The following is a 24,167-nucleotide window of genomic DNA, read 5'->3' as shown; positions in this document are numbered from 1 at the left end:
AGGTGCAAGAGAAATGGGGCTGGTTGTTAAGCCAGGGCTCAAATGGGAAGACATCTGATGGAGGGTGCAGCAGGGGAGACGCCTTGTTGGCTGTGGGGAATCCTTTCAGAAGCAGGAGGGAAGATGTAGACGTGTTGAGGCCCCGCAGAGGAAATGGCTTGCTGCTGGGTGGTTTGGGGAAGTGGACAGATCCGTTGATTGTAGGAAGGATCAGAGTAGAAGATCAAGTACCACGGCTCCAAGGAGAAGAGAACAAGTTAGAGAATGGAAAGAACAGGTGGATGATCTGAGTGGCTGGAGCAGAGCAAGCCGCAGGAGGGTGGAGGGAGATGGTCGGAGATCAGAAGGGCACAGCGCCATCCGGGAGGCTGGTGGGTCATTTTCCGGACTTGGGCTGTTACTGAGAAATAGCAGTCATTGATGGATTTTGAGCAGAGGAAGGACAGGAGCTGACTTGTGTTTTGAAAGGATCACTGGCAGACTGGGCATGGTGGCTTACGCTTGTAATCCCAGCACTTTGAGAGGCCAAGGTGGGCAGATCACTTGAGCTCAGGAGTTCCTGACTAGCCTGGCCAACATGGTGAAATTTGAAACCCCATCTCTACTAAAAATACAAAAAAAAATTAGCCGGGTGTGGTGGTTTGCACCTGTAATCCCAGCTACTCAGGAGGCTGAGGCAGCAGAATCGTGAGGCTGTGTCTCAGAAAATAAACAAACAAACAAATAAATAAATAAATAAGTAAGTGGCTGGGAACGATGGCTCATGCCTCTAATCCCAGCACTTTGGGAGGCCAAGGCAGGCAGATCATGAGGTCAGGAGATCGAGACCATCCTGGCCAACATGGTGAAACCCCCGTCTCTACTAAAGACACAAAAAAACTAGCTGGTGTGGTGGTATGTGCCTGTAATCCCAGCTACTTAGGAGGCTGAGGCAGGAGAATTGCATGATCATGGGATACGGAGGTTGCAGTGAGCTGAGATTGTGCCACTGCACTCTAGCCTGGGCGACAGAGTAAGACTTTGTCTCAAAAAAAAAAAAAAAAAAAGGAGAGAAAAAAAATAAAATAAAAGGATCATTGGCAGCCTGGGTGGTATGGTGTGCGTATGTGTATGTGAGTGCATGTGTACAAGTGTTTGCAAGGGCAGAAGCAGAGAGCTCAGGTAAGATTCTTGCAACCATCCGGATGGGAGATGGCGTTCTACTGAGCTCTAATATATGTCAAGTGCTGTGTTCGACTCTTGAGGGCATGATGGTGAAGAATTCAGACAAGGTCCTTCCTTGCCTTGTGAAGCGCTCAGCCTGGTGCACAGCTTCTCAGCCTCTGCACTATTGACGTTTGAGGCTGGCTAATTCTCTGCTGTGGGGTCTTGTCCTGTGCATTGTAGGATGTTTGGCAGTACTAGATGGCAGTAGCACTCCCCACTTGCCTGAAAGATCTTACAACCCAAAATGGAGACAACCCAAAATGTCCCTAGACATTGCTAAATGTCCCCTTGCGGGGGCAAAACCACTGTTCTAGTGGGAGGGAGAAACACAGCGAATAAATCCGTAGTCTTCTGCCCATAAAAGTAATTGCTAGGAAGAAAAAAGAGTAGGGCCTGAATTTTCCTGCTTTTATTTTCCTTGTGCTCCTGCATCCCTTGCTCGGCGCCCTACCCGCGCGCGCTATGGCCATCTGCCTGATGAGGCGCGATCATTCACCCCCTGCCCTTTCCACCAGCCCTTTTTGTTTTCCCTCCCGCCATTTGCCTAATCCTGCCAGTCCCTCCTAGAAAGAGGTAAAAAAACAAAACAAAACAAAACTCCACACCCCTCTCCTCGTAAGCATCTTCAGCAAGGGAGGGAGGCTCCTATCTGCCTCTTTGTGGCTGTAACATGTGTGGCTGTAACATGATGCAATCAGCTCCAGGCTCTGAAGGTGAGCCCTTCTGACACTGTGCCCGAAGTTGGCCTCGGTTCTAATTGGCCAAAAAGGAACAAAATAAAACAAGATATTTAAAACACGTCCCTGCCTCAATCCTGTCCATTTCGCGTAACGGTCAGAGAGGCCTGCTGTAGCTGGAGGCTGATAACTGCAAGTGTGCTTATTTTCGGAGACAGCCGAACAGGCTATCTCGGGATGCAGCTTGTGGGGCCGCTCCTGCCGCTGCTCGCCTGGCTGGAGGCCAGCGGAACGGGCGAGCCATTTCAGGGAGGCCAGGCCTCAGCTCATAAGGTGCTGGGGGAAGGGAGCTGGGGCCAGCCCTTCCTCTCCCTCGGGGCCAGCCCTTCCTCTCCCTCGAGACCAGCGTTGTTACTGTGACACTCTGCCTGGCTCCCTACAGCCTGATTCTGTACCCCGATCCTCTCTGTACCCTGGGAATATTAAGAGAGACATGTTTTAATCTATTTTTATTAGCTCATTGCTTATTAATATCACCAAGGAACCTGCTTGTTTAGGCCTGTGCTGGCTTTTCTAGCCAGAGGCAGAATGATTGGACTTTTGTCTTCACTTTCCTTAAAGGGCTGAAAGCCAGGGTTTCCCAACCTTGGACATTTTGGATCAGATACTTCCTTATTGTGGGGGGCTGGTCCTGTGTACCATAGGATGTTTTGCATCATCCCTGGCCTCTACCCACTAGATACCAGTAATACAACCTCCCTAGCTGTGACAACCCACATGTCTCCAGGCACTGCCAAATGTCCCCTGGAGGGCAAAACCCCCCATGGTTGAGAACCACTGGTTTCATGGAATATAAAAGCCTAATTTTAGAGACGGCAAAGTGTTCTCCCTTGACATCTTGCATCTTGCTGGAGGTTGGGAGGGAGAGGGTCGCTTCCTCTGGGCCTCAGTCTGTAATGAGGGGCCTTTGAATGAGTCTAATCTAAAAGTTCCCTTCAGCGCCATCATTCAGTACTGAAAACCCACCTCAATAGGGTTGGTCTTCTTCAGGTTGCAGCACTGTGTTGTGATCACACCACTGCACTCCAGCCTGGGCAACAGAGCGAGACACTGTATCGAAAAACAAACAAACAAAACTGGTCTACCTCCTAAAATAAAACACAGATTATGCAGTTGCTGTTGGTAGGTTTTAGCCTCATTGTTTCTGCTGTGCTTGGTTCGGCTTTGCTTTGGTTCTTTTCTTTAGAGGCAGGTGAAGGTACAGAGTTTAGGGATGTGAAGTGCTAACGGGGAGGGGCGTCTGATCTCTGGCACTTCCCAGCTGTGTGACCTTGGGCAGCTCACTTCACCTCTCTGGGCTTAGTTCCAGGTTTCTAACAATGTCACCTACTTCAGGAATCAGTCTATGTAAAGCACTAATTTAGAAGTAGCTGCTGGGATACTCACTGCAGTGGGGCTTTAAGAGGAGCTGCTGAATGGATTTCTAGATTGAGACCTGCAACATTTGGTTTTATTTCCTGCTTATCAGCCACATTCCATCAAGCCCAGGACCAGCCCTTCGTAGGCCTCTGCCCCAGGCTTTCTTTTCAATCTGTGTTCCTCCCAGGATTCCATCTGCCACCATACTTTTGTGTCTGTCCCCAGTCGAATTGCTGTTTTCCAGATAACCTCAGACCTACCCGAATGCCAACAGCATTCCTCAAACAGAGCAGAGCTGCCAGAATAAGCCAGCAGCTTCCTGCTCTTTGCCCCAGAAAACATTTCAAGTGATCAAGTGATCAGAGAGAGGGAGGGAGGCGGGGAGGATGCTGTAGCTGCTTATGCAACAAGCTTTAATCCCAGGTTAAAATCCACCACGCACACCAGCGGCATATTTTATTTCCTCATTGGTTCGTGGAATTAGCTGCATGCCAGATCTGCCACCAACCCCACAGTCCTGTTTGTTCCCCTCAAAGCAGCACCCGCAGAAACAAACAGCATTCCATATGGGATGGTGGTGGAGGGCCGCTGCCCACACAGCTAGGAGGGCGAGCACCGAGCACGCACTGCTTCACTGTGGCCTCCACCTCTCGCCTCCTCCCATTTGGTCTCCCCATGCAGCTTTCTACCTCCAGGAAGAGCAGGCCCCTCCCTTCTGGTGAGGCCCAGGCCTGCTGTCCTGAGCGCTGGAGCTTTGTCAGGTTGGGTGGCCATGGAACTGTCCCTCCCTGCAGCTTGGCCTCAGCAGTCTAAAACAGTAACAACAGCAACATCCTGTCCGTTTTCATAAAGCTTGGGTCCTGCCCTGCATTACAGCGAGTTTCAATTCCCAGCTCGTTCCTGAGCCTGTTTGATATGAGATTCCCGGCCAGGAAGAATTTATGTACCAGCAGTGGGCATCTGTTGTCCATGTGGGGGTTGGAGGGGCAGGGAAAGCAAGCCATCAGCTCTTCGTTTTCTTTGTGGGAACTGTGTGGGACAAGAAAGCCCACAAGTCCTAATTTTAGGCGGAGAGGGCAGACTTTATTGCTCCGGAGTTATGCCTCCTGGCATATGGCTGCGTTAACTCTGGAAGCTTTCTCCAGCCTCTAAAGAATGGTGTTTATTTAGCTTCTGTGGTTCCAGCTTGCTGTTTTAAAAAATCCTGTTAATTAAGCACCTTGTCATTTAAAATGCCGAAGAAGGAAAGAAAGCGAGAAAACTTGGACATTTTAAGGTCCTTTTCGATCTCTGGGTACAGACCAACTGTAAAGGCAGCTTTAGGGAGGATACCAGCAAAGACCTCCTAACGCAGTTGAAGTGGGTAGAATGATAAGCAGCTCTGAACAACCAGTTAATATTTTACTGGGGAGTGGTGCCAGAGATGGGGGGTGGGGGGGCTGCCAAATGGAGGGCTGTGTGTGAAATCGCTGCTCCATCTGCCTTGGGGGACGAAAAGAAGCCGTTCTCTGTGCAAATAAATGGAAGCAAGAATCCTTAGGAAGCCCAGGGGATTTGTCTGCCCACCGAGGAGGGCCCAACTCCCCCAGGCACACACATACAGGGATGATTGTGGCAGGAAGGGCTGACCTACGGGGGTAGGCCTGATGCATAATGGGGGCTCTTGTTTCCGGGCTGAGCGTGCCATCTTTCTGTCTCCCTCTGGATTGAAATGGCTTCTCAGCCCGAAAGGCACTGCCTGTGCCCTGGATTCACAAGGTACACGCCTCCCTGGGAAGCAAAGGCTGAGAGACAGCGGCTCTCTCTCTCTCTCTGCATCTGCCGGGAGAGCTGCAGCTGGTATTTTTCCACAGGCCTTTGCTGCGATCTCAAGGCCTAGTTTTTCCCAGCCAGGCCCGGAGTCCGAGAGAGGGTTAACAGGCAGGAAGCCGAAGGCATCGCAGGCTAATACGGAAGTCAGATTTGTGTTTAACTGACAGGTTTAGCAGGCCTCGGCCGTGGGGGAGGGGCCGGGAGGGAAGGGAAGTTTGTAGATCCAGGCATGTGGCCTGCGAGGAGGGCTTTGGGTTTTTCTTAGGGTAAGGACGGTGAGGGGTCCCCCTTGGCATCGTGGCAGGGAGGCAGGAACCCACGTTGATTTTGCACGCAGGACTGGCTAAGCAGGGCGAGAGGCCCACGGCTCTGTGGCCTGCCTTGCAAGGGGCATGGGGACAATGACTATGCAAACTTGACCACTCTGCTCCCCTCCTCCCCTCAGCAGCTACTGCTCGCTCCTCTGAGAAGTCAGGGCTGCTCTCTGCTGATTTTTCGTGGCTCCCCCGGTCTGCCTGCTTCCCCAGCTCCTCAGAGGCCTGCCTCAAGCCCCTTTTTCTGGCCCCCTTGGCTGTTTCCGTGGGACTCCCCACTCCCCAGCTTCCCCTTCCCCTTGGAGAGCCACCCTGCTGGACTGTTCTAGAAAACGCCTGGCGTTCCTCCCTGGACATGGGCCGTTTCTCTGGGGGCAGGTGAGGGTGAGCCGTTCCAGCCCACTCCAAGAAACTCCCTTCCCAGGGGCCTCCAGTCCTCAGGCTTCCCTGGAGCAGGTCAGGCTGGCTGCCCTGGCTGGCCCGTGCCGGGAAATCTAGCCAGGGTGCAGGAGAAGTGCGTGTGGGGGCCCCTTTCCCAAGTTTTTCTTGCTGCAAAAGGCCTAGCTTAGCCTGTCTTTTTCTATGCACAGGATGGCTCTTGCTCACCCGAGCCTCACAAAGATAATCGCTCAGGAAGTGTTTCAGCCAATCCGGGGCGGCTTTACACTCCGATTTGCCAGGGCAGCCAATCGGGGATGAGCTTTTATTAGGCGGCCAGATCATCAGCCGAAGTGCCAAACCCTTTTTCTGTGAGAACTAGGAGCCTGTCCTCCATGTTTTATAAGTATTGACATTACACAGTGTTAACAATGCATCCACAGAGGTAAGCTCGACTTTTTAACCATCTTTTTTCCCCCTCCCTCTGAGACATCCGAATTGTGGGCGAGCAGTGTGATTTCTCTGTGGCTGGCCGTGCCACACTCACCCCCAGAGCACTTATGTTAACTTGGAACTGTTTAGAGAGAATTTTTTTGCTTTCTTGGGTCACATGGCTCAGTAGCCATTAGCCATAGCTTGATTTTGCAAACTGGCAAGGGCCTGGCACACCTTTCCTTCCACCAGGGCATGGTGTTTCTGGAAGAGTTTGAAGCTAGATCCTGGTATGCCAAAAAAGAAGCTTTTTTTTTTTTTTCTTCTTTTTCTTTTTTCTTTCCCTCTTCCCTCTCTCTTCCCCCCTCTCTGTCTCTGAGCAGTTCCCCCCCCCCACCCCTGCACTATTGTCTTCTCTTTTGCCACATGCCCTGCTGGGGGAAGAAAATGGAAGGTAAGCAAACAGGCTCCTCTCCAAGGAGAGCTCATGGCAGACAGCAGAGCAGGCAAGTTTGCCTCTCCAAAGAGGTTCTGGGAAGGCTGGATAAGTTTTGACAAGAGAGGAGCGTGTTTGCAAAAGAATTGAGGCCTCAGTAGAGCAGTGCTAAGGAGAGTCTAGCTCCTGGGGCCTAGGTGGGTGGTGGTGTCTGTACACGGTCTTCTCTTATTCTACAGAGCTTCTGCACTTGAAACTACATTGTTCAGCCTGTTTTCCTGACTTAGGTTGCTACAGAGTGTTCTGCAAGCCAGCCTACAGCCAGCAAATGTTTCTGAAAGTGTTTTCTAGGTTTTGGAGGAAGTTTTTGGAGTAGGGATGGGGACTGGGGGGTGTGGGGAGAGAGATCTTGGACAACATCCTGCAAAAAAAAAAAAAAAAAAAAAGAAAAAGAAAAGAAAAAATCTGCAAGGATTCTGAATCCCTTAGTTTTCTACTCTTGCATGATTTTCAAGGAACTAATGTTACCTTTTATCCTTGTTTTCATTTTCCTGTCCCTTTTATACATTGTATCCTCCTCTCTTCTCCTGTGTGATGGAGTGTAGAGGAAATAAAATCATGTCTGTGGCTCATGACAGCATTCCATATTCAGTTGTTGGGTTGTGTTGTTGTTGTTGTTGTTGTGTGTTTTTAATAATACCATGTAACTGTTTAAAAAAATTTCCTTTTTGATCAAGTCCCAAATCTGCCAGCCTGTTCTCTCTTCCTAACTGTGGAAAAATGAGACGGTTGCTTGAACATTTGTTGGGTAAGTAAAGCAATCCATTTCCTCTGTGACCATGTTTGAAGAGTTTTGCGAACATTTGGGGTCTGTTTGTAATAGGGGGTCTTGGCTGCAGGAGTTGGGGGCTTCATTAGCAGGAACAAAATAAGGGCTTTTTAAAGAGTGTCTTAATTTTAGGTGACTGTTTGAATCCACTGTTTTTCCTGATAACCTGCAGCTAGGATTGAAGATTATACTTCCTGTTTACCCTGAGTCAGGGGAGAAGTGTTTTAGTTCATTGTGACTTGACTGTAGACCTTTAATGGGGTTTGTTTGGATATTCAAACTGTGAGTAGGTGATGTGCTTGTGAAATGTAATGAAACTGCTTGTTCTTAGAGTTGCAGAGCCCTAAAAACATTGGTGGGGCAGAAGCTGGTGGTGGTGGTGGTGGTGGTGGTATGTGTGTGTCGGGGGGTGGTGGTGTCCGTGTGCTCATGCTTTAGGACTTACATATGGTGCAAAATCTCATCTGCCACCAGACTGGGTTTGATTCAGGACTCACTGACCAACACATTTTGGCCTTTTTTCAGGTCTCATCCACCCATCCGTATGCATGCTGGCCCCACATAAGATTTGTCACTTTTTACATTTCCCTTGACCTCTTAAGGCTGCAGCTAGAAGTTAAGTGGGAAAAGTAGAGTCTTGTTTAGCATTACCTTTAGAATTTCCCTAGAAGTTCAGTACGTAAATTTTCAGCTTGGAGACCAATCTGACATGACTGTAAATGCAGGAAATATATTCAGTTGCTGTGTTATGTCAACTTTATGGAGTCAGTAATCTTTTTTCTTTCAAATGAGTGTCCAGTAGCCCACTTTCTGTCACCAAATTGGAAAAAGGCTCATTTAATCAGGAGTAATGTTTCGTACCATATTCTAAGTTGAAAAAAGTCTGTGCAAGACAGGCCAGCTTAGCTTCTTAGAGTACAACTGCAGGCAGTTAATGATGTTACATACTTAAAACTGAACAGTGCCACTGCCCCAAACAAGTAAGTTCAGACACTCAGCTATTTTCTTTGTTCTTATCTCCTTGCTGTAAATGGAAATTACATATTGAGGTTCTTGTGGCCTCCCTAGAAGCAGCGTCTAATCATAAGACTCCTGGTTTGGTGCCTTCAACGTTTGCATAATACTGTGTTTGTTGGGCTGGAAGGGAACTTAAGGGCAAGGCATTTGTCCTCTAAAAGCTTGCATTAAAATGGCTCCCACAGGTTTGGAGAGCCAAGATCTGTTTTCAGATGTACAGCCCCCAGCAAGTTGCCAACACTGGACCAAGCTAGCTACTTTTCCTCTGGTACTGTGACCCCTACCAAGCATGAGTCTGTAAAAAGTTAATTGCTTTCAAAGTAGCATTATTTTCCAGTTTCAGGAAAGGGAAAAAAATGTCTGCATTGCAGCAGGACTAGGTAGGGACGGCAGTACTGGCTCCCAGAGCAGCCCAATGGGGTTCTTCTACTCTAGCTTTTAAACCAATAGACTTGGAGGAAAGGTTAAAGATTGACAATTACAGTGGCCGAACTAAGAACGGGCCTTCTGGAAATTTCTACCGTCTTTGCTCCTTTTAGGAAAAGCGGATCTGCCAAACAGAAGAGTCTCCTACCTTCCATTCCTAGGTCATCTCCCTTCCCTTCTTCCCCCTCAACCCCCCTTCTTTTTCTCATCAAGGTAGAATGTTCTCTCTGCCACGTTTGTAAATTGCAGAGGGAGGAACAGAATGTTGGGCTGTTTTCCTTTTTCCTTCTGCCTCCTCAGTCCCCAAAGAGGATACACAGCTGCAAGGAGCAAACACAGACACACTGAAGCTTTTGATTCCTCTCCTTTTTTTTTCCTTCAAGACCCTCCAGGATGGATTCACTTTCTGCTTTGGGAAATTAAGTGGCATTCACGTGGGGGAGGGGGAGTAACTGCTTTTATTAGCTCCAGAAAATGGTCAGTGTTCAGTCTGTAACTAGGAATTAATTATATATAATCACTCAGTAAACTTTCTACAGAGTTTTTCTAATTGCTGAGCCTGATCATAGTTAGCCCGTTGGCGCCAAGTCCAGTTACTTTTATAATTAACAGCTCAAAGATTTGAGTCAGAAAGAAACAATTGGGGGCCTCTTGTATTATAAATTAGGGATGAAAACAATAGCTTTTTCTCCTTTCTTTCTTGGAACCCCTTTTATTTTAAACAAAACATTCCCCCTTTTCTTTCCCTGGGAGAACCAGTGGGGAGACTGCATCAGGTCTTAAATATGAGGAGGGGAGACACTTTTTAGGAAGTGGGGTGACAGTAACCTAGAAAACCCTGAGGCAAAGGTAGGTTTTTAAAAGTCCAGCCACTTCCAATGTGTGATGTCTTTGTTTCTTTTGCCCTCTTTCCCCTTCTCTCTCCTGTGGCAGAGGCAGCAGACATTTGTCAGCCTGGGAACCCTCAATCTGGCTTTGCCTCTGGTTGACTCTGGAAAGAAAGATACATTCAAAGGGGCCTTCGCTACTGCACAGCAGAGATTTAAAAAGGGAATATGTTTTGAAGCCCTTTGGTTACTCTTAAAATGCAAAATCTGAGCAAGGGTTCACCCTTGGCTCAGGTTGCTAAGATTATGGTTGCCCTCCCCCCTACTTCCCACTCTCCTTGCAGACAAACAAGCAGGCAGTGGCCATGCCAGCTCTGCAGCCAGTGTGCTGCCAGCCTGCCCCCCCATCCCGATTACCTACCTACCGGCTGGCGGGGGCCAATGGCCCGTCCTTGCCCTGGCATGGCCTTGGGCACTGTGCCCTCCTTTTTCCCCTGGAGCTAAAAAGCAGTCACCTTGAAACTCCTCACTCCCAGCACCAGAGGAGTTCTGAGGCCAATGCTCAGACCTGTAACAGTAAATGACGTTATCCACTCAGGCTGTTAGTTCGGCCTCTGAAAGCGGGTTTTGCAAAACCCATTGTTAATTCTCAGGCTCTGTTGGGGGTGGTCAGAAATCTAATTTGTGAGTATCCTGTGCATTGGATAAGGGAATGTTTTCCTTGTGTTTCTCCTCTGCAGACTCGGATTGTCTTTCCTTGATGTTAACTGTCTTAGGACTGGCTGCTTCAGAGGGCTGGGTATTTGGTGGCTGTTTGCAGGCTTATAAACAGCCTTTTTATTTTACCTTGGCTGTAGACTGAGGTGCAGCCCTTTAGCTTGGCTTTTCAGATGCCTGCTGTCCTTGAAGCACTTTCATTTTACCTAGCACCTTTTTGGTATGGATGCAAAACTGGTTTCTAATAGACTGAGAAGAGAAGGGGGACTGGGCTTCCTCCTCGCCTCCCCCCAGCCTGCTCCCTGGGAACATTTTTGTGTTTGCACAGACACCTGTCCGTCTGCAGTTTGTGCCACGGGGCTGCACAATTCCTAACCTTCTACCCACCTAATTCCAGGGCAAGGGGGCCTCATCACAGAGCCTCATGTTGAAAGCTCAGGATCTACAAGAGAAGGCTTTTCCTTAGGAACCTGTGACTTCACAAACTCTCCCTGTCATTGCAGAGTTTTTTTTAAGCTTCTAAACGTTGGGTTGTTGGTGTCCTTTGGTTCAGCTTTTCCTAGTTCTGGTATTTAGGAAGGTGGCTTTGAAACTAGCAGGGCTGCTTAAACAAGAGCTACAGCTATTGAACAAACTGCTACCATTTTAGCTTCAACACAGGAATGAGGCAGTGTTGCCAGACGCCATTTTAAGAATCCTGCATAAATAGCTTAGCTACCGATGACTCTGCCTGTTTTAGGTGAGTGCTTATATAAAGCTGCTCTGCTAACCATTCCCCCCCACCCCAATTTCTTAAAAAATTAATTGCAGATTTAGGGAAGCATGGTTTTTAATTTTGATGTTCACTATTTTGTAATCTAGAAGAGGAAGATGTTATGCCTTGGGGATTAAATATTCCTTACAGCCTGGACCATTTTGGTATTTTGAATGAAAGTAAAAACCAGGAAAAGTCCTTTCGAATGATGCATGATTCTTGAATTGCTGTGCGATGATCCTCATCTGTAGAACCAGAGTCTTGTGCATGTTGGTTATATATTCTAGATGGCTTAGATATTCTTCTTTAGAAGTCAAATAGTAGGGGCACTTGGGGAAAAGAAATATGTGGGCATTGTGTATCCAGGCATTTTTCTGTCAAAACTAGATGCTTGCTTTTTTCTCTCTCTTGGAAGTGTTGAGGAGATGAGATTCCTGGGAATTACGGACCATCCCTGAGTCCTCAGAATTAATAATCAGAAGGCTTAAAGCATCCTGGAGGTGCAGTAGTTCATCTGCAACTTTTAATTGCTCTTTTTTCAGTGCATGCAGGTTAAGAAGTAAGCATAGGTTTTCTTGCTCAGGCATTGGGAAAGAAATCTTTTATTCTTTTTGAGATGGGATGGGGTGGTCTTGGTTATCTTTGCAGGTACTGTTATTTCTTTGAATTGCCTGAAATGTATCAGTTTGTGAAATCTACAGGCAAATGACTTGGGTAAAGTGAGTGTAAGAGGTGGTGGTGTATACAATGTATCTAACTAGTTGATGGTGTATTTTCCTATTGGAATGAGAAATTGTTTGCTTTTCAGCTAATTTTATCCTTTTTCTTTGCGGGCCCCCAGTTTCCTCAACAGACCTTTAAAGGGAGAAAAGTAATGTCAGTTTGAAACAAGAGCTTGTTGTCTCATTGTTTTTGATTTAAATCATCGGGGTTGCTGGAAGCTAGCAGATATGGAAGGAAATAAGCTGTCTATGTTCTAAGACTTTAATGTATTAATGACAGAAGTTCAAAGTATTTTCTCCAAATGCAGCTGCTTTTTCTTTTTAACAATTATTTGACTGTTTTTCTTCCCCCAAATGACTGAACAGTTCTTAACCGAAATTGACCAACATCAGTGGGGCAATTCAGACAGGTACAGATCTTTTCTTGCCACTACTTTTGATGTAATATTCATGTTTTTTTTTCCTAATAACATACTAGTTCTTAACACTAAACCAAAAAAAAAAAAAAACACACAACAAAAAACACACACACACAAACCGAAATCAGTGGCATAGGAAAAAGGAAGTCCCGTTAGATGTGGCTATTCAAAATGACTAATTTTGCATTCTGGTCTTTGCTTTTGTAAATGAAGTTTTTTTTTTTTTTTTTTTTCTCCCTCCTTTTAATGCATAGACACTGCAGTTTCCTTTAGCCAAATACAAGTTATTGTGTGCGTGCATGTGTGTGCATGGGTTCCTTTTGAAAGGATGGTTTGCTGATCTGTGAAAAAGATGGTTTTCTTAAATTGTTGTGCTTGAAATCTTGTGCTAAAGCTGGTGGTGCTATTGCTAAAGTTGGGTGATTATGGTGCCTACTTGTAATACTTGGAAAGATAAAACAGCTTAACTTTTTTTTCCCTCTCTCTTCTGCTCCAGCATTGATTATCTTAAAACTCAGAAGCAAATACCCACCACATAACTAGTTTGCATTTTCCTCGTCTCTCAGCAGCATTCCTGCCTGAAGTATTCAGCTCCTCTAGGCTGTTACAAGCCAAATAATTGTTCCCTTGAATGCAGCCTTCCTCCATGATCAATACACCTTTGAATGTTTTCATCGCTGCAGAAATCCTTCGAGTGGGTTTTTTGGGCTCAGTTCTGCATAATTGTTTTCCTCACCACTGTAGATTTCAGTTTGATCACAGATTAGCGTTTTCTCTATTACTCAAAATATGGGATCGGTTTCAAGAAGTTTAGAATTTCACATACTTCATGCTAGAGAGGGAAACAGAATTCTAGTTGCTAGAAAAGATCAAGGTTGCTATTTGTTCCTTTGAAGTGAACTGTCTACCCATCTCCGAGGGCTGCATGGGGCTTTTTGTTAAGATGTATTTCCAGTCACCCAAAGCCAGAACCCATCAACAGCATCCAGTTGGACAACCTGTGTATGTTTCAGGCGGAGTGTGTTTCTGAGTTGAGAATGTTTTCTCCTTAAGTTGGAATAGAAAGCATTAGTGCTGAAATCACCTTCCATAAATCACCGTTGTATTATTGCATATAAGTGATGTGTTTAAATTTAGCAGGCTGCTTTCTCCTGATGAAAACCATTTGTGGCAACATGTCGGTTGTTTCTTTGGTGATTTGTGTCGCAGGCTTTCTTTACAGATGCTGTGTAAATGAATTTGTTAACGGGGCTCAGCATCAGAGTGCTAAATATGTGAATATTCTCATTTAAAACCAACTACCTTTCTTCATCTCCAAGCTCCTATAGTTTAACTCTGAACTATAATCGTTTCCTTTCTATCTAGCTCCCATCCCAAATCCTCTCCTCCTAACATGGAACTCTCCTAAAATCTTCCCCTTATACTAGGGTTCGAGACATGAGGCTGTCTTTTTGGGCCTTTTGCGTTGTCACAGTCCCAGACCACGGAACACAAACAGGACATTCTCTCTTCCCCAGCCTCCTTCCTGTCCTGGCTTTGAGTCTTCCAAATGGAAAATTCCAGCCATATCAATTGGTGATGCACCCATTTCTTCCTGTGGAACCACAGTCTGATGGAATTGCTTCTGGAGTAAATGCCCGGCTTCAGTGTCAGCCTGAATGTTTGGAAAGTTCTAGCACCTCAAACCATTTGCATCTATGAAAGCATAACTCTATTTTTTTTCCTTTGGTTTAGCTTGTGAGTTCTCTGTAGGAGGAAGATCTTATATGGCCAGCTCTCTTTCAACTCCAGTTCCAGCAGCGAGAGAGAGAATGTTCTGGGTGACAGACCCTCCCAGCAAAGGGGCTTGCTTTATTTGCTTCTCTCCCCAACCCTCCACTCTTAGCCTTTGTCTTTTGAATAATCCTTCCTCATTCCACTTTTGTGGTGGGGGATAATTAGTCACAACTCAGTAGTAAGCCGTGCCTGCTGTAGAGAGGAAGCATTCAGGGTGTTGGAAGTGTGGAGACCCCGGTCTGATTCCTGGAATCAGTGCTCCTTGGTTCAGTGTTTTGAGAGCAGGTCTTTAGCTTCTAGCTGGGCATATTCTTCTGCTTTGTAATTTAACCTATATCTTTTTTTTTTTTTTTTCATGTTCCTGCCTCATCAGGGAATTGTAAGATTTAGGGGGAGGTATGGGAAATGTTACTCTTTGCCCTAAAGTATTCGGAGATCAGAATTCTGGATACCCTGCAGAACACCTCCAACCTCCCTGCCTTTGAACCCTGTGTTAACAATGAGAAGCTTGTTTATTTGAAGGCTGGGTTCTCATTGGCCCACAGGGGTAGGTTGTAATTGTGTGTCTAAAAAATTGCCTTTTGCATTCCCCAATAGCATAACAACTGGAATAGTAATTTGACTTTAAAAAAAAAAAAAAACCTAGTGTCTTAAAAAACTCCTTTAGGACGCTTCACACTTTATCGAAATCAGGTGTGGGTTTCCTTCCCCCAGCCCTGGATAAGGATGAGGGAATGTCTTTAAGGTGGGTTTGTTGCTAGAACTTCCCAATAGCTGCCCCCATGGGGCCAGTTCTCAGCCTTCCTAAACATGAACATAATTTGCTCTGTTTCAGCTTGGCTGAAGAGGAAATAAAAACAGAACAGGAGGTGGTAGAGGGCATGGATATCTCTACTCGCTCCAAAGGTGAGTAAAAATCTTGGTTTATCTATTCTAGAGCTAAGGAGGAAATTGGAATTTCTTTTTGTTGTGGAGCAGTGAAGTGTGGCTCTCTGAGCTGACGTTGTAACTCTTCTTGGATTTTCAGATATAAGATTTTTTGATGAATGAACCTAATTTATGGAGAACTCTCCTCCTTTTGGTTTTCTTTCCCTGGTGTCTGTGTAGGTGTCCTGACAGTGAATTTTACCTGTGTGTCATGAGTGAGGGTGGCTGGCTACCTCTCCGCAGGCTGACTTTCAGAAGCCACAGTTTAAATAAAGCGTGTTCTGGAAGCCACCAGAGCCTCTAGCTGCCGCTTGTTTTCTGATTTTAACAACAGGCCTCTTTGGAATCCCAGAAGTGGGATGAAGTCAGCCCGCTTCATTGGAAAGTGGTGGTCTTGGGTTAGAGATAAAAAGCAAATGTAGAGCTTGCTGGGATGCTGGGGCCAGTGTTTGCATTATTTCAAAATTTAGCAAATTAGGGCAAAAACAATTTATGCGTTTATTCACAAGCCTAGAGTAGACTCCTGAATATCTTCTAATTGAGGGACTGGTACTTTTCATTTGGTCTGTGTGAAAGAGGTTTTATGAGGCTTCCCAAAAGGAAGCATTTACTCGCTTTTACCTTCAGGGTGCTTTTACAAATGAGCTACTGGAGTATTTTTCGTATCTTTGGTTGATGAAAAGGCTCATCTCCAAACTTAATGGTTGTACCAAGGTGTTTTCATTCCATCAACAAGTCACTGTGTGCTTGCTTGGAACACACAGCCTTGCACTGGGGATTATGGGGAAGGGAGGAAGAGGCTGGACAGGGTTACTGCAGACTACTGGAAGGAGGTTCTCATATGGCTGCAGAGTGTTGCACAAAGTGACTTCCTAAAGGCGTCTGAAACCAAAAGCATTTTGAGGATTGTTGTAAGACAGCGTGTCGCCAGGCACGGTGGCTCATGCCTGTAATCCCAGCACTTTGGGAGGCTAAGGCAGGCGATCACGAGGTCACGCGTTCGAGACCAGCCTGGCCAACATGGTGAAACCCCCCCCCCCGTCTCTACTAAAAATACAAAAATTAGCCGGGCATGGTGGCATGCACCTGTAATCCTAGCTACTTAGGAGGTTGAGGCAGGAGAATCACTTGAGCCCGGGAGACGGAGGTTGCAGTGAGCTGAGATCGTGCCACTGCACTCCAGCCTGGGCGACAGAGCAAGACTCCATCTCAAAAAAAAAAAAGCATGTCATTTTGGGGCAAAGTTGGGGGTCCAGTAGTCAAGGCTGGGACCCGGGAAGTGGGAGCTGGCTGCTGATCTCTGGCAGCGGTCACAGGAGGGGAGGCACCCCAGGTGGGAAGGCCTGGCTTTACTGGGTGGGTGCTTTGTGCTGGGGAGCAGCAGGAGGAGGCTGGGTGGAGGCAGAGGGCTGCTGCTCCCTCATCACAGCGCGACCCAGCCTGTGCCGGGTGGCAGGAGGTTTCAGATCCATTGATGGTGAAGAGAGCTGAGCCACCAGGGACTTCAGAGCAAGGAAGGTACCTTCTCTCAGAGGTGTTTTTGATGTTGCGGGAACACGTGCCTCTCAGCCGCTTCTCAGCCCCCTTGTTGTGGTCAGAATCAAATGTGGTCCAGCAGGAGACAGGGACTGAAGAGAGGAGGCCAGGAGGTGGAGGTCTTGTCCCTGTTCTGCTGCTTACCTTCCCCAGGGGGCTTGGACACTGGCTGTGTCCCTTCATTTTTGTATTTGTGATGTGGGGTGTTGCATTAGATTCTATCCAAGCATGACCAAGCTGAGGGACCATTGTCTCTTTCTCTCTTCTCTCCTACTCCTATCCTCTCCCCTCAGCAGCCAGAACACGCTTCAAAAACGTGGATTGGGGTCAGGCACAGTGGCACATGCCAATCATCCCAGCTACTTCAGAGACTGAGGTGGGAGGATCAGTTGAGGCCAGGAGTTCGAAACCAGCCTGGGCAACTTAATGAGACCCCCCCCACCCCATCTCTGTTAAAAAAAAAAAAAAGTGGGCTGAGTGTGGTGGCTCACACCTGTAATCCTAGCACTTTGGGAGGCCGAGGCAGGTGGATTGCCTGATCTCAGGAGTTCGAGACCAGCCTGGGCAACACGGTGAAACCCTGTGTCTACTAAAATACGAAAAAATTAGCTGGACGTGGTGGCATGTGCCTATAATCCTAGTTACTTGGGAGGCTGAAGCAGGAGAGTTGCTTGAACCTAGGAGGCGGAGGTTGCAGTGAGCTGAGATCATGCCTTTGCACTCCAGCCTGGGGGACAGAGTGAGACACCGGCTCAAAAAAAAAAGTGGATCAGGTTCTGTCTCGTTTTGCTAACTCCTTCTGATGACTTTCCAGTACCCTTCCACTCAGGTCTGAAGTCACCGTGACCTGCCTACCTGGGCCAGCCCTGTTTACCTTTGTTTCCTTTGTGACGTTCTGTTCTCTTTGTGCCATTTCTTTACTTGAGCTCCTTGGCCTCCTTCCTCTTGGTTCCTTCCTTGGGGCCCCTGTGTGTCTTTTGCCGGGAGCAGGCTGCCCATTTCTCATTGTGATCTCAGACTTATCTCAGATGGTGGCTCCTCAAGGAGGCTTTTGGTGGCCACCTAGTCTGAAGGAGTCATTTTGTCATTTTCTGTTGTGTGTGTGTGTGTGTGTGTGTATATATATATATATATATATATAATATTTTTTTTTTCTCTTTAAAGACAACGTCTTATTCCATTGTCCTGGCTAGAGTGCACTGGTATGATCATAGCTCACTGTATCCTTGATCTCCTGGTCTCAAAGCTCACTGTAGCCTCAATCTCCTGGGCTCAAGCTATCTTCCCACCTCAGCCTCCTGAGTAGGTGGGACTACAGGTGCACACCACCTCACCTGGGTAATTAAAAAAAATTTTTTTTGTAGGGATGAGGTCGTGGTGGGTTGCCCACGCTGGTCTGAAACTCTTGGCCTCAAGTGATCCTCTCTCTTTGACTTCCCAAAGTGCTGGGATTATAGGCATGTGCCACCATGTCTGGCCAATTTTCTATGTTTTTAAAATGAACTTTTAATATGAGAGTAGTATTAGATTTCCAGAGAAGTTTTGAGGATAGTGCTAAGAGTTCCCATGTTAGCCCCTGGCTCCACACACAAAATTTCTTCTATTATTAACATCATACACCAGTGTGGTGTAATTGTCACAAATAATGCATCAATTTTGATATGTTATTACAAACTAAAGACTATCCCTTATTCAGATTTCCTTCGGTTTTCCACGAAAGTCCCTTTTCTGTTCTAGAATCCCACTCAGGATTCCTCATTACATTTAGTTGTCTGCCTGGGCTCCTGTTGGCCGTGACAGTTTCTTAGACTTTTCTTGTTTTTGTTGAACTTAGCGGTTTTCAGGAATACTGGTCAGGCATTTTGTAGATGTCCGCTCAATTGGGATTTATATGACGTGCTTCTCGTGATTAGACTGGTAAACAGTGATTATGGGTTTTGGGGAGGAAGAAGACTACAGAGGGTAAAATGCCATTTTCATCATATCATATCAAGGGTATGTGTTATTAATAAGAGCTATTGCTGTTGGCCCAGCGCAGTGGCTCACACCTGTAATCCTAGGACTTTGGGAGGCCAAGGCGGGAGGATCATCTGAGGTCAAGAGTTTGAGACCAGCCTGGCCAACATGGTGAAACGCTGCCTCTACTAAAAATGTAAAAATTAGCTGGGTGTGGTGGCAGGCACCTCTCGTCCCAACTACTTGGGAGGCTGAGGCAGGATAATCACTTGAACCCAGGGTGGAGGATGTGGAGGCGGAGGTTGTAGTGAGCCAAGGCTATGCCACTGCACTCCAGTCTGGGAAATAGAATGAGACTGTCTCAAAAAGAAAGAAAGAAAAAAAAGATTTATCACTGTTGATGTTGACCATGACCATCTGGCTATGGTAGAGCTTTCTTCTCTTTCCATCCTTTGCTCTTTGGAAGGAAGTCACACGGTGTCACCCACACTTAAGGAGTGAAGAGCTATGCTCCACCTCCTCGAAAGCAGAGGCTTGACATAAATTATTTGGGGGCCGGGCGTGGTGGCTCATGCCTGTAATCCCAGCACTTTGGGAGGCCAAGGTGGGCAGATCACTTGAGGCCAGGAGTTTGAGACCAGCCTGGCCAACATGGCAAAATCCCATCTCTACTAAAAATACAAACATCGTATGCCTATAATCCCAGCTACTTGGGAGACTGAAGCAGAAAAATCACTTGAACCCAAGAGGCGGAGGTTGCAGTGAGCCGAGATTCCACCACTGAACTCCAGCTTGGGCGACAGTGAGACTCTGTCTCAAAAAAAAAAAAAAAAAAAAAAAAAAAATAAATAAATAAATAAAAATTTAGAATTCTTCTGTATAGGGTATTGGTCTCTTCTCCCTTATGTATTTATTCAGTCATTTATCTCTATCAGTGTGGACTCTGGGATGGCTACTTTATACTGTGGGTTGTAATCCAGTACTACTTATTTATTTTATTGCTCAAATAATTCCAGCTTTGGCAGTTGGGAGCTCTTTCTGTTGGCTCTTGTGTCCCCTTGACAGACTCCATCGTTGTGGGGTTTGTTTATTTGTTCGTTTGAGACAGCCTCATTCTGTTGCCCAGGCTGGAGTGCAGTGGTGCAATCACAGCTTATTGCAGCCTTGACCTGCTGGGCTCAAGCAGTCCTCTTGCCTCAGCCTCCCCAGTAGCTGGGACCACAGGCACGCATCACCACAGTTGGCTATTTTTTGTTCTTTTTGTTTGTAGAGACGGAGTCTCGCTGTGTTGCCCAGGCTGGTGTTGAATTTCCCAGGCTCAAGTGATCCTATCACTTTGGCCTCCCATAGGGTTACAGGTGTGAACCACCATGCCAGAGCAGCCTATTTATTTATTGAGCACTTGCTTTTTTCTTTTCTTTTCTTTTTTGAGACGGAGTCTTGCTCTGTCACCCAGGCTGGAGTGCAGTGGCACGATCTCAGCTCACTGCAACCTCCACCTCCTGGGCTCAAGTGATTCTCCTGCCTCAGCCTCCCGCGTAGCTGGGACTACAGGCGCCTGCCACCACGCCCGGCAAATTTTTTGTATTTTTAGTAGAGACGGGGTTTTACCGTGTTAGCCAGGATGGTCTTGATTTCCTGACCTCGTGATCCGCCCGCCTCGGACTCCCAAAGTGCTGGGATTACAGGCGTGAGCCACTGCGCCTGGACTTCTGTTTTTTTTTTGAGACGGAGTCTTGCTGTGTGGCCCAGGCTGGAGTGCACTGGTGTGATCTCGGCTCACTGCAAGCTCCACGTCCCAGGTTCACGCCATTCTCCTGCCTCGGCCTCCCGAGTAGCTGAAACTACAGGCGCCCGCCACCTCGCCCGGCTAATTTTTTGTATTTGTAGTAGAGATGGGGTTTCACGGTGTTAGCCAGGATGGTCTCAATCGCCTGACGTTGTGATCCGCCAGCCTTGGCCTCCCAAAGTGCTGGGATTACAGGCTTGAGCCACCGCGCCCAGCCATTGTTGAGCACTTTCTTGCCTTCTGGCACTATAAGATGCTCCAGGCTCGTTTTGTATGTCTTTGCCTCAGCCCTAAAATCATCCATTTCTCTATGGATCCTGCTTACTTGCTTTCCCCTCCCCTCCCCTCCCGAGACGTAGTCTTGCTCTGTCGCGGAGGCTGGAGTGCAGTGGTGCAATCTGAGCTCACGGCAACCTCCACATCCCAGGTTCAAGCAATTCCTCTGCCCCAGCCTCCTGAGTACCTGGGATTACAGGTGCGTGCCACCATACCCGGCTAATTTTTTTGTATTTTTAGCACAGACGGGGTTTCACCATGTTGGCCAGACTGGTCTCGAACTCCTGACCTCAGGCAATCCACCTGCCTCGGCCTCCCAGAGTGCTGGGATTACAGGTGTGAGCCACCGCACCCGGTGGATCCTGGTTTCTTTTATTGGAGAATAATATTAGAAGCCAAGATCTGGGCACTAAGTATGCTCATTTTTTTTGTTTGTTTGTTTGTTTGTTTTTGAGATGGAGTTTCCCTCTGTTGCCCAGGCTGGAGTGCAGTGGCACACGATCTCTGCTCATTGCAACCTCCGCCTCCTGGTTTCAAATGATTCTCCTGTCTCAGCCTCCTGAGTAGCTGGGACTACAGGTGTGCACCACCACACCTGGCTAATTTTTGTATTTTTAGTAGAGATGGGGTTTCACTATGTTGGCCAGGCTGGTCTCGAACTCTGACTTTGTGATTCTCCTGCCTCGGCCTCCCAAAGTGCTGGGATTACAGGCATGAACCACTGCACCCGGCCAAGTGTGCTCATTGCTACTAGAATGTCTTTGTTCTAGATTCTCTCTCTTTTTTTTTTTTTGAGACGGAGTCTCACTCTGTCGCCCAGGCTGGAGTGCAGTGGCCGGATCTCAGCTCACTGCAAGCTCCGCCTCCCGGGTTTACGCCATTCTTCTGCCTCAGCCTCCTGAGTAGCTGGGACTACAGGCGCCTGCTACCTCGCCCGGCTAGTTTTTTGTATTTTTTAGTAGAGACGGGGTTTCACTGTGTTAGCCAGGATGGTCTCGATCTCCTGACCTTGTGATCTGCCCATCTTGGCCTCCCAAAGTGCTGGGATTACAGGCTTGAGCCACCACGCCCGGCCTCTTTTTTTTTTTTTTTTTTGAGATGGAGTCTTACTCTGTCTTGTCACCCAGGCTGGAGTGCAGTGGCACACTCTCAGCTCACTGCAACCCCTTCCTCCCAGGTTCAAGCAATTCTCCTGCCCCATTCTTCCAAGTAGCTGGGACTATAGGTGTGCACCACCATGCCTGTTTAATTTTTTTTTTTTTTTTTTTTTTGAGACGGAGTCTCGCTCTGTCACCCAGGCTGGAGTGCAGTGGCCGGATCTCAGCTCACTGCAAGCTCCGCCTCCCGGGTTCACGCCATTCTCCTGCCTCAGCCTCCCGAGTAGCTGGGACTACAGGCGCCGCCACCTCGCCCGGCTAGTTTTTTGTATTTTTAGTAGAGACGGGGTTTCACCGTGTTAGCCAGGGTGGTCTCGATCTCCTGACCTCGTGATCCGCCCGTCTCGGCCTCCCAAAGTGCTGGGATTACAGGCTTGAGCCACCGCGCCCGGCGCCTGTTTAATTTTTTAATTTTTAGTAGAGATGGGGTTTTGCCATGTTAGCCAGGCTGGTCTCGAACTCCTGACCTCAAGTGATCTGCCTGCCTCGGCCTCCTCCCAAAGTGTTGGGATTATAGGTGTGAGCCACCTTGCTTCTAGATTCTCTCAGTGGACAACAAAGAAGGATATATACACATACTGTGTAAACATTTTTACATATGTCCATCTGTGTCTATATCAGCTAAACATGAGTTCATTCTCTAGTTCGACCTTTTCCCATTACTGCATGGATCATTCTAGCCTTCTTCCCGGTTTCTCTGTAACGTCCTAATCCAACAGTGAGAAGGCTGGCTTCTGCTGTCCACCGTTCGTTTACTGTTTTGTGGTACATTTTAATCTGATCTGCAGTGTACAGTCTGATGAACTTTAGCACACGTTCACGCTCGTGGGACCATGACCCAGATCAAGATAATTAAACATTCCCAGCATCCAGAGGGTTCCTCTGTCACTCTGATTTTGTTTATAGCCTTTGTCCTCACTTTGTATTTTCTTATTTGTTACGCTGCTAGAATGCTGGCTGCTGTATTTTTTTTTTACATTAAAAAAAATATTTTTTGAGACAGAGCCTTGCTCTGTTGCCCAGGCTGGGGTGTAGTGGCTCGACCTTGGCTCGCTGCAACTTTCATTTCCCGGGTTCAAGTGATTCTCCTGCCTCAGCCTCCTGAGTAATTGGGGCATGCGCCACCACACCCAGCTAATTTTTGTATTTTTAGTAGTGATGGGGTTTCACCATGTTGGCCAGATTGGTCTCAAACTCCTGATCTCAGGTGATCCACTCGCCTCAGCCTCCCAAAGTGCCGGGATTACAGGCGTGAGCAACCGCGCCCTGGCCTTTTTTTTTTTTTTTTTTCTTTTTTTAAATACGTGGAATCTCATTGAGTTGCCCAGGCTGCAGTGCAGTGCTCTTGCCATCATAGTACACTACAGCCTCTAACTCCTGGGCTTGAGCGATTCTGCTGCCTCAGCCTCCCGAGTAGCTGGGACTGTAAGTGCGCACCATGGTTTCAAGGTCCCTCTTTAAGCACACCTGGACCACCATGCTTACTTATCCCTTTGATTTGAGAGGCCGGTGCCATTGAGGTTTAAAACACCTGGCTTCTGACTGGGTGGCTTACGCCTGTAATCCCAGCACTTTGGGAGGCCAACGCGGGCAGATCATGAGGTAAGGAGTTTGAGACCAGCCTGGCCAATATGGTGAAACCCCATCTCCACTAAAAATAGAAACTTAGCCGGGCGTAGTGGCGGGCACCTGTAATCTCAGCTACTCAGGAGGCTGAGGCAGGGGAATCGCTGGAAACCAGGAGGCAGAAGTTGCAGTGAGCTGAGATCACGCCGCTGCACTCCAGCCTGGGTGACAGAGTGAGACTCCATCTCAAAAAAACAAAAAACAAAAAACAAAAAACACCTGGCTTCTAGAGCCAGATTTCCTGGTTCTGTCTTGCCCCCTTTCTGGCTGAGTTATTACTTGTGGCTAAGTTTCCTTTTGTAAATGGAAACCTTCTATCTTTTTACAAAGATAGAAGGTTATAGCTAAGATGAACTTTTCTTACACAGATAGAGTACTCAGAATGGTTCTGAGACACGGTGGCTGCTCAAAAATGTTAGCTGATTCGCAGCAACTTAGAGACAGTGAATTTTTGTTGCTAGGTCCGTCAGGTGGTGAGAATGACTGTGTTCTGCCATTTCCCCCACTTGCAGCCTCTAGGAAGAAGGTCTAGAGGCAGATGAGGAAACCATGCCCGGAAGACCCCCTGCTCAGAGGGGGCACAGTGAAGAATTGTGGGCCGGGCGCGGTGGCTCACGCCTGTAATCCCAGCACTTTGGGAGGCCGAGGCGGGCGGAGCACGAGGTCAGGAGATCGAGACTGTCTTGGCCAGCACGGTGAAACCCTGTCTTTACTAAAAATACAAAAAATTAGCCGGGCG

General features: G+C 47.4%; 1 protein-coding gene and 1 long non-coding RNA gene across 14 annotated transcripts in view; one reads left to right on the top strand and one right to left on the bottom strand.

The window, feature by feature from the left end:
• Positions 1-5,331: 5,331 nt before the first annotated feature.
• ZMYND8 (zinc finger MYND-type containing 8) overlaps positions 5,332-24,167 on the top strand; it is a 154,798-nt gene continuing 135,962 nt past the window's right edge. For 5 of the 13 annotated variants that reach the window (XM_010384162.2, XM_010384158.2, XM_030914211.1 and 2 more), the window contains exons 1-2: positions 6,024-6,251; positions 14,997-15,067. In XM_010384162.2, coding sequence (XP_010382464.1) covers positions 6,238-6,251; positions 14,997-15,067 — 85 coding nt within the window. In that variant the 5' untranslated portion in view covers positions 6,024-6,237. Of the gene's footprint in view, positions 5,381-6,018; positions 6,252-7,411; positions 7,483-14,996; positions 15,068-24,167 lie in introns of those variants that run through there. The other 8 variants (XM_010384163.2, XM_010384161.2, XM_010384159.2 and 5 more) reach the window with 5 other exon arrangements.
• Positions 8,311-10,378, bottom strand: LOC104678798. The gene is made up of 2 exons (XR_750241.2): positions 10,199-10,378; positions 8,311-9,937 (listed from the first exon to the last, which is right to left on the bottom strand). It is a non-coding gene; the product is annotated as an uncharacterized LOC104678798 (long non-coding RNA).

This window comes from Rhinopithecus roxellana, chromosome 13, assembly GCF_007565055.1.
Source record: "Rhinopithecus roxellana isolate Shanxi Qingling chromosome 13, ASM756505v1, whole genome shotgun sequence".
Classification (NCBI taxonomy): domain Eukaryota; kingdom Metazoa; phylum Chordata; class Mammalia; order Primates; family Cercopithecidae; genus Rhinopithecus; species Rhinopithecus roxellana.
Note: the sequence above shows the minus strand (reverse complement) of the source record. Positions and strands in the feature narration are given on the sequence as shown.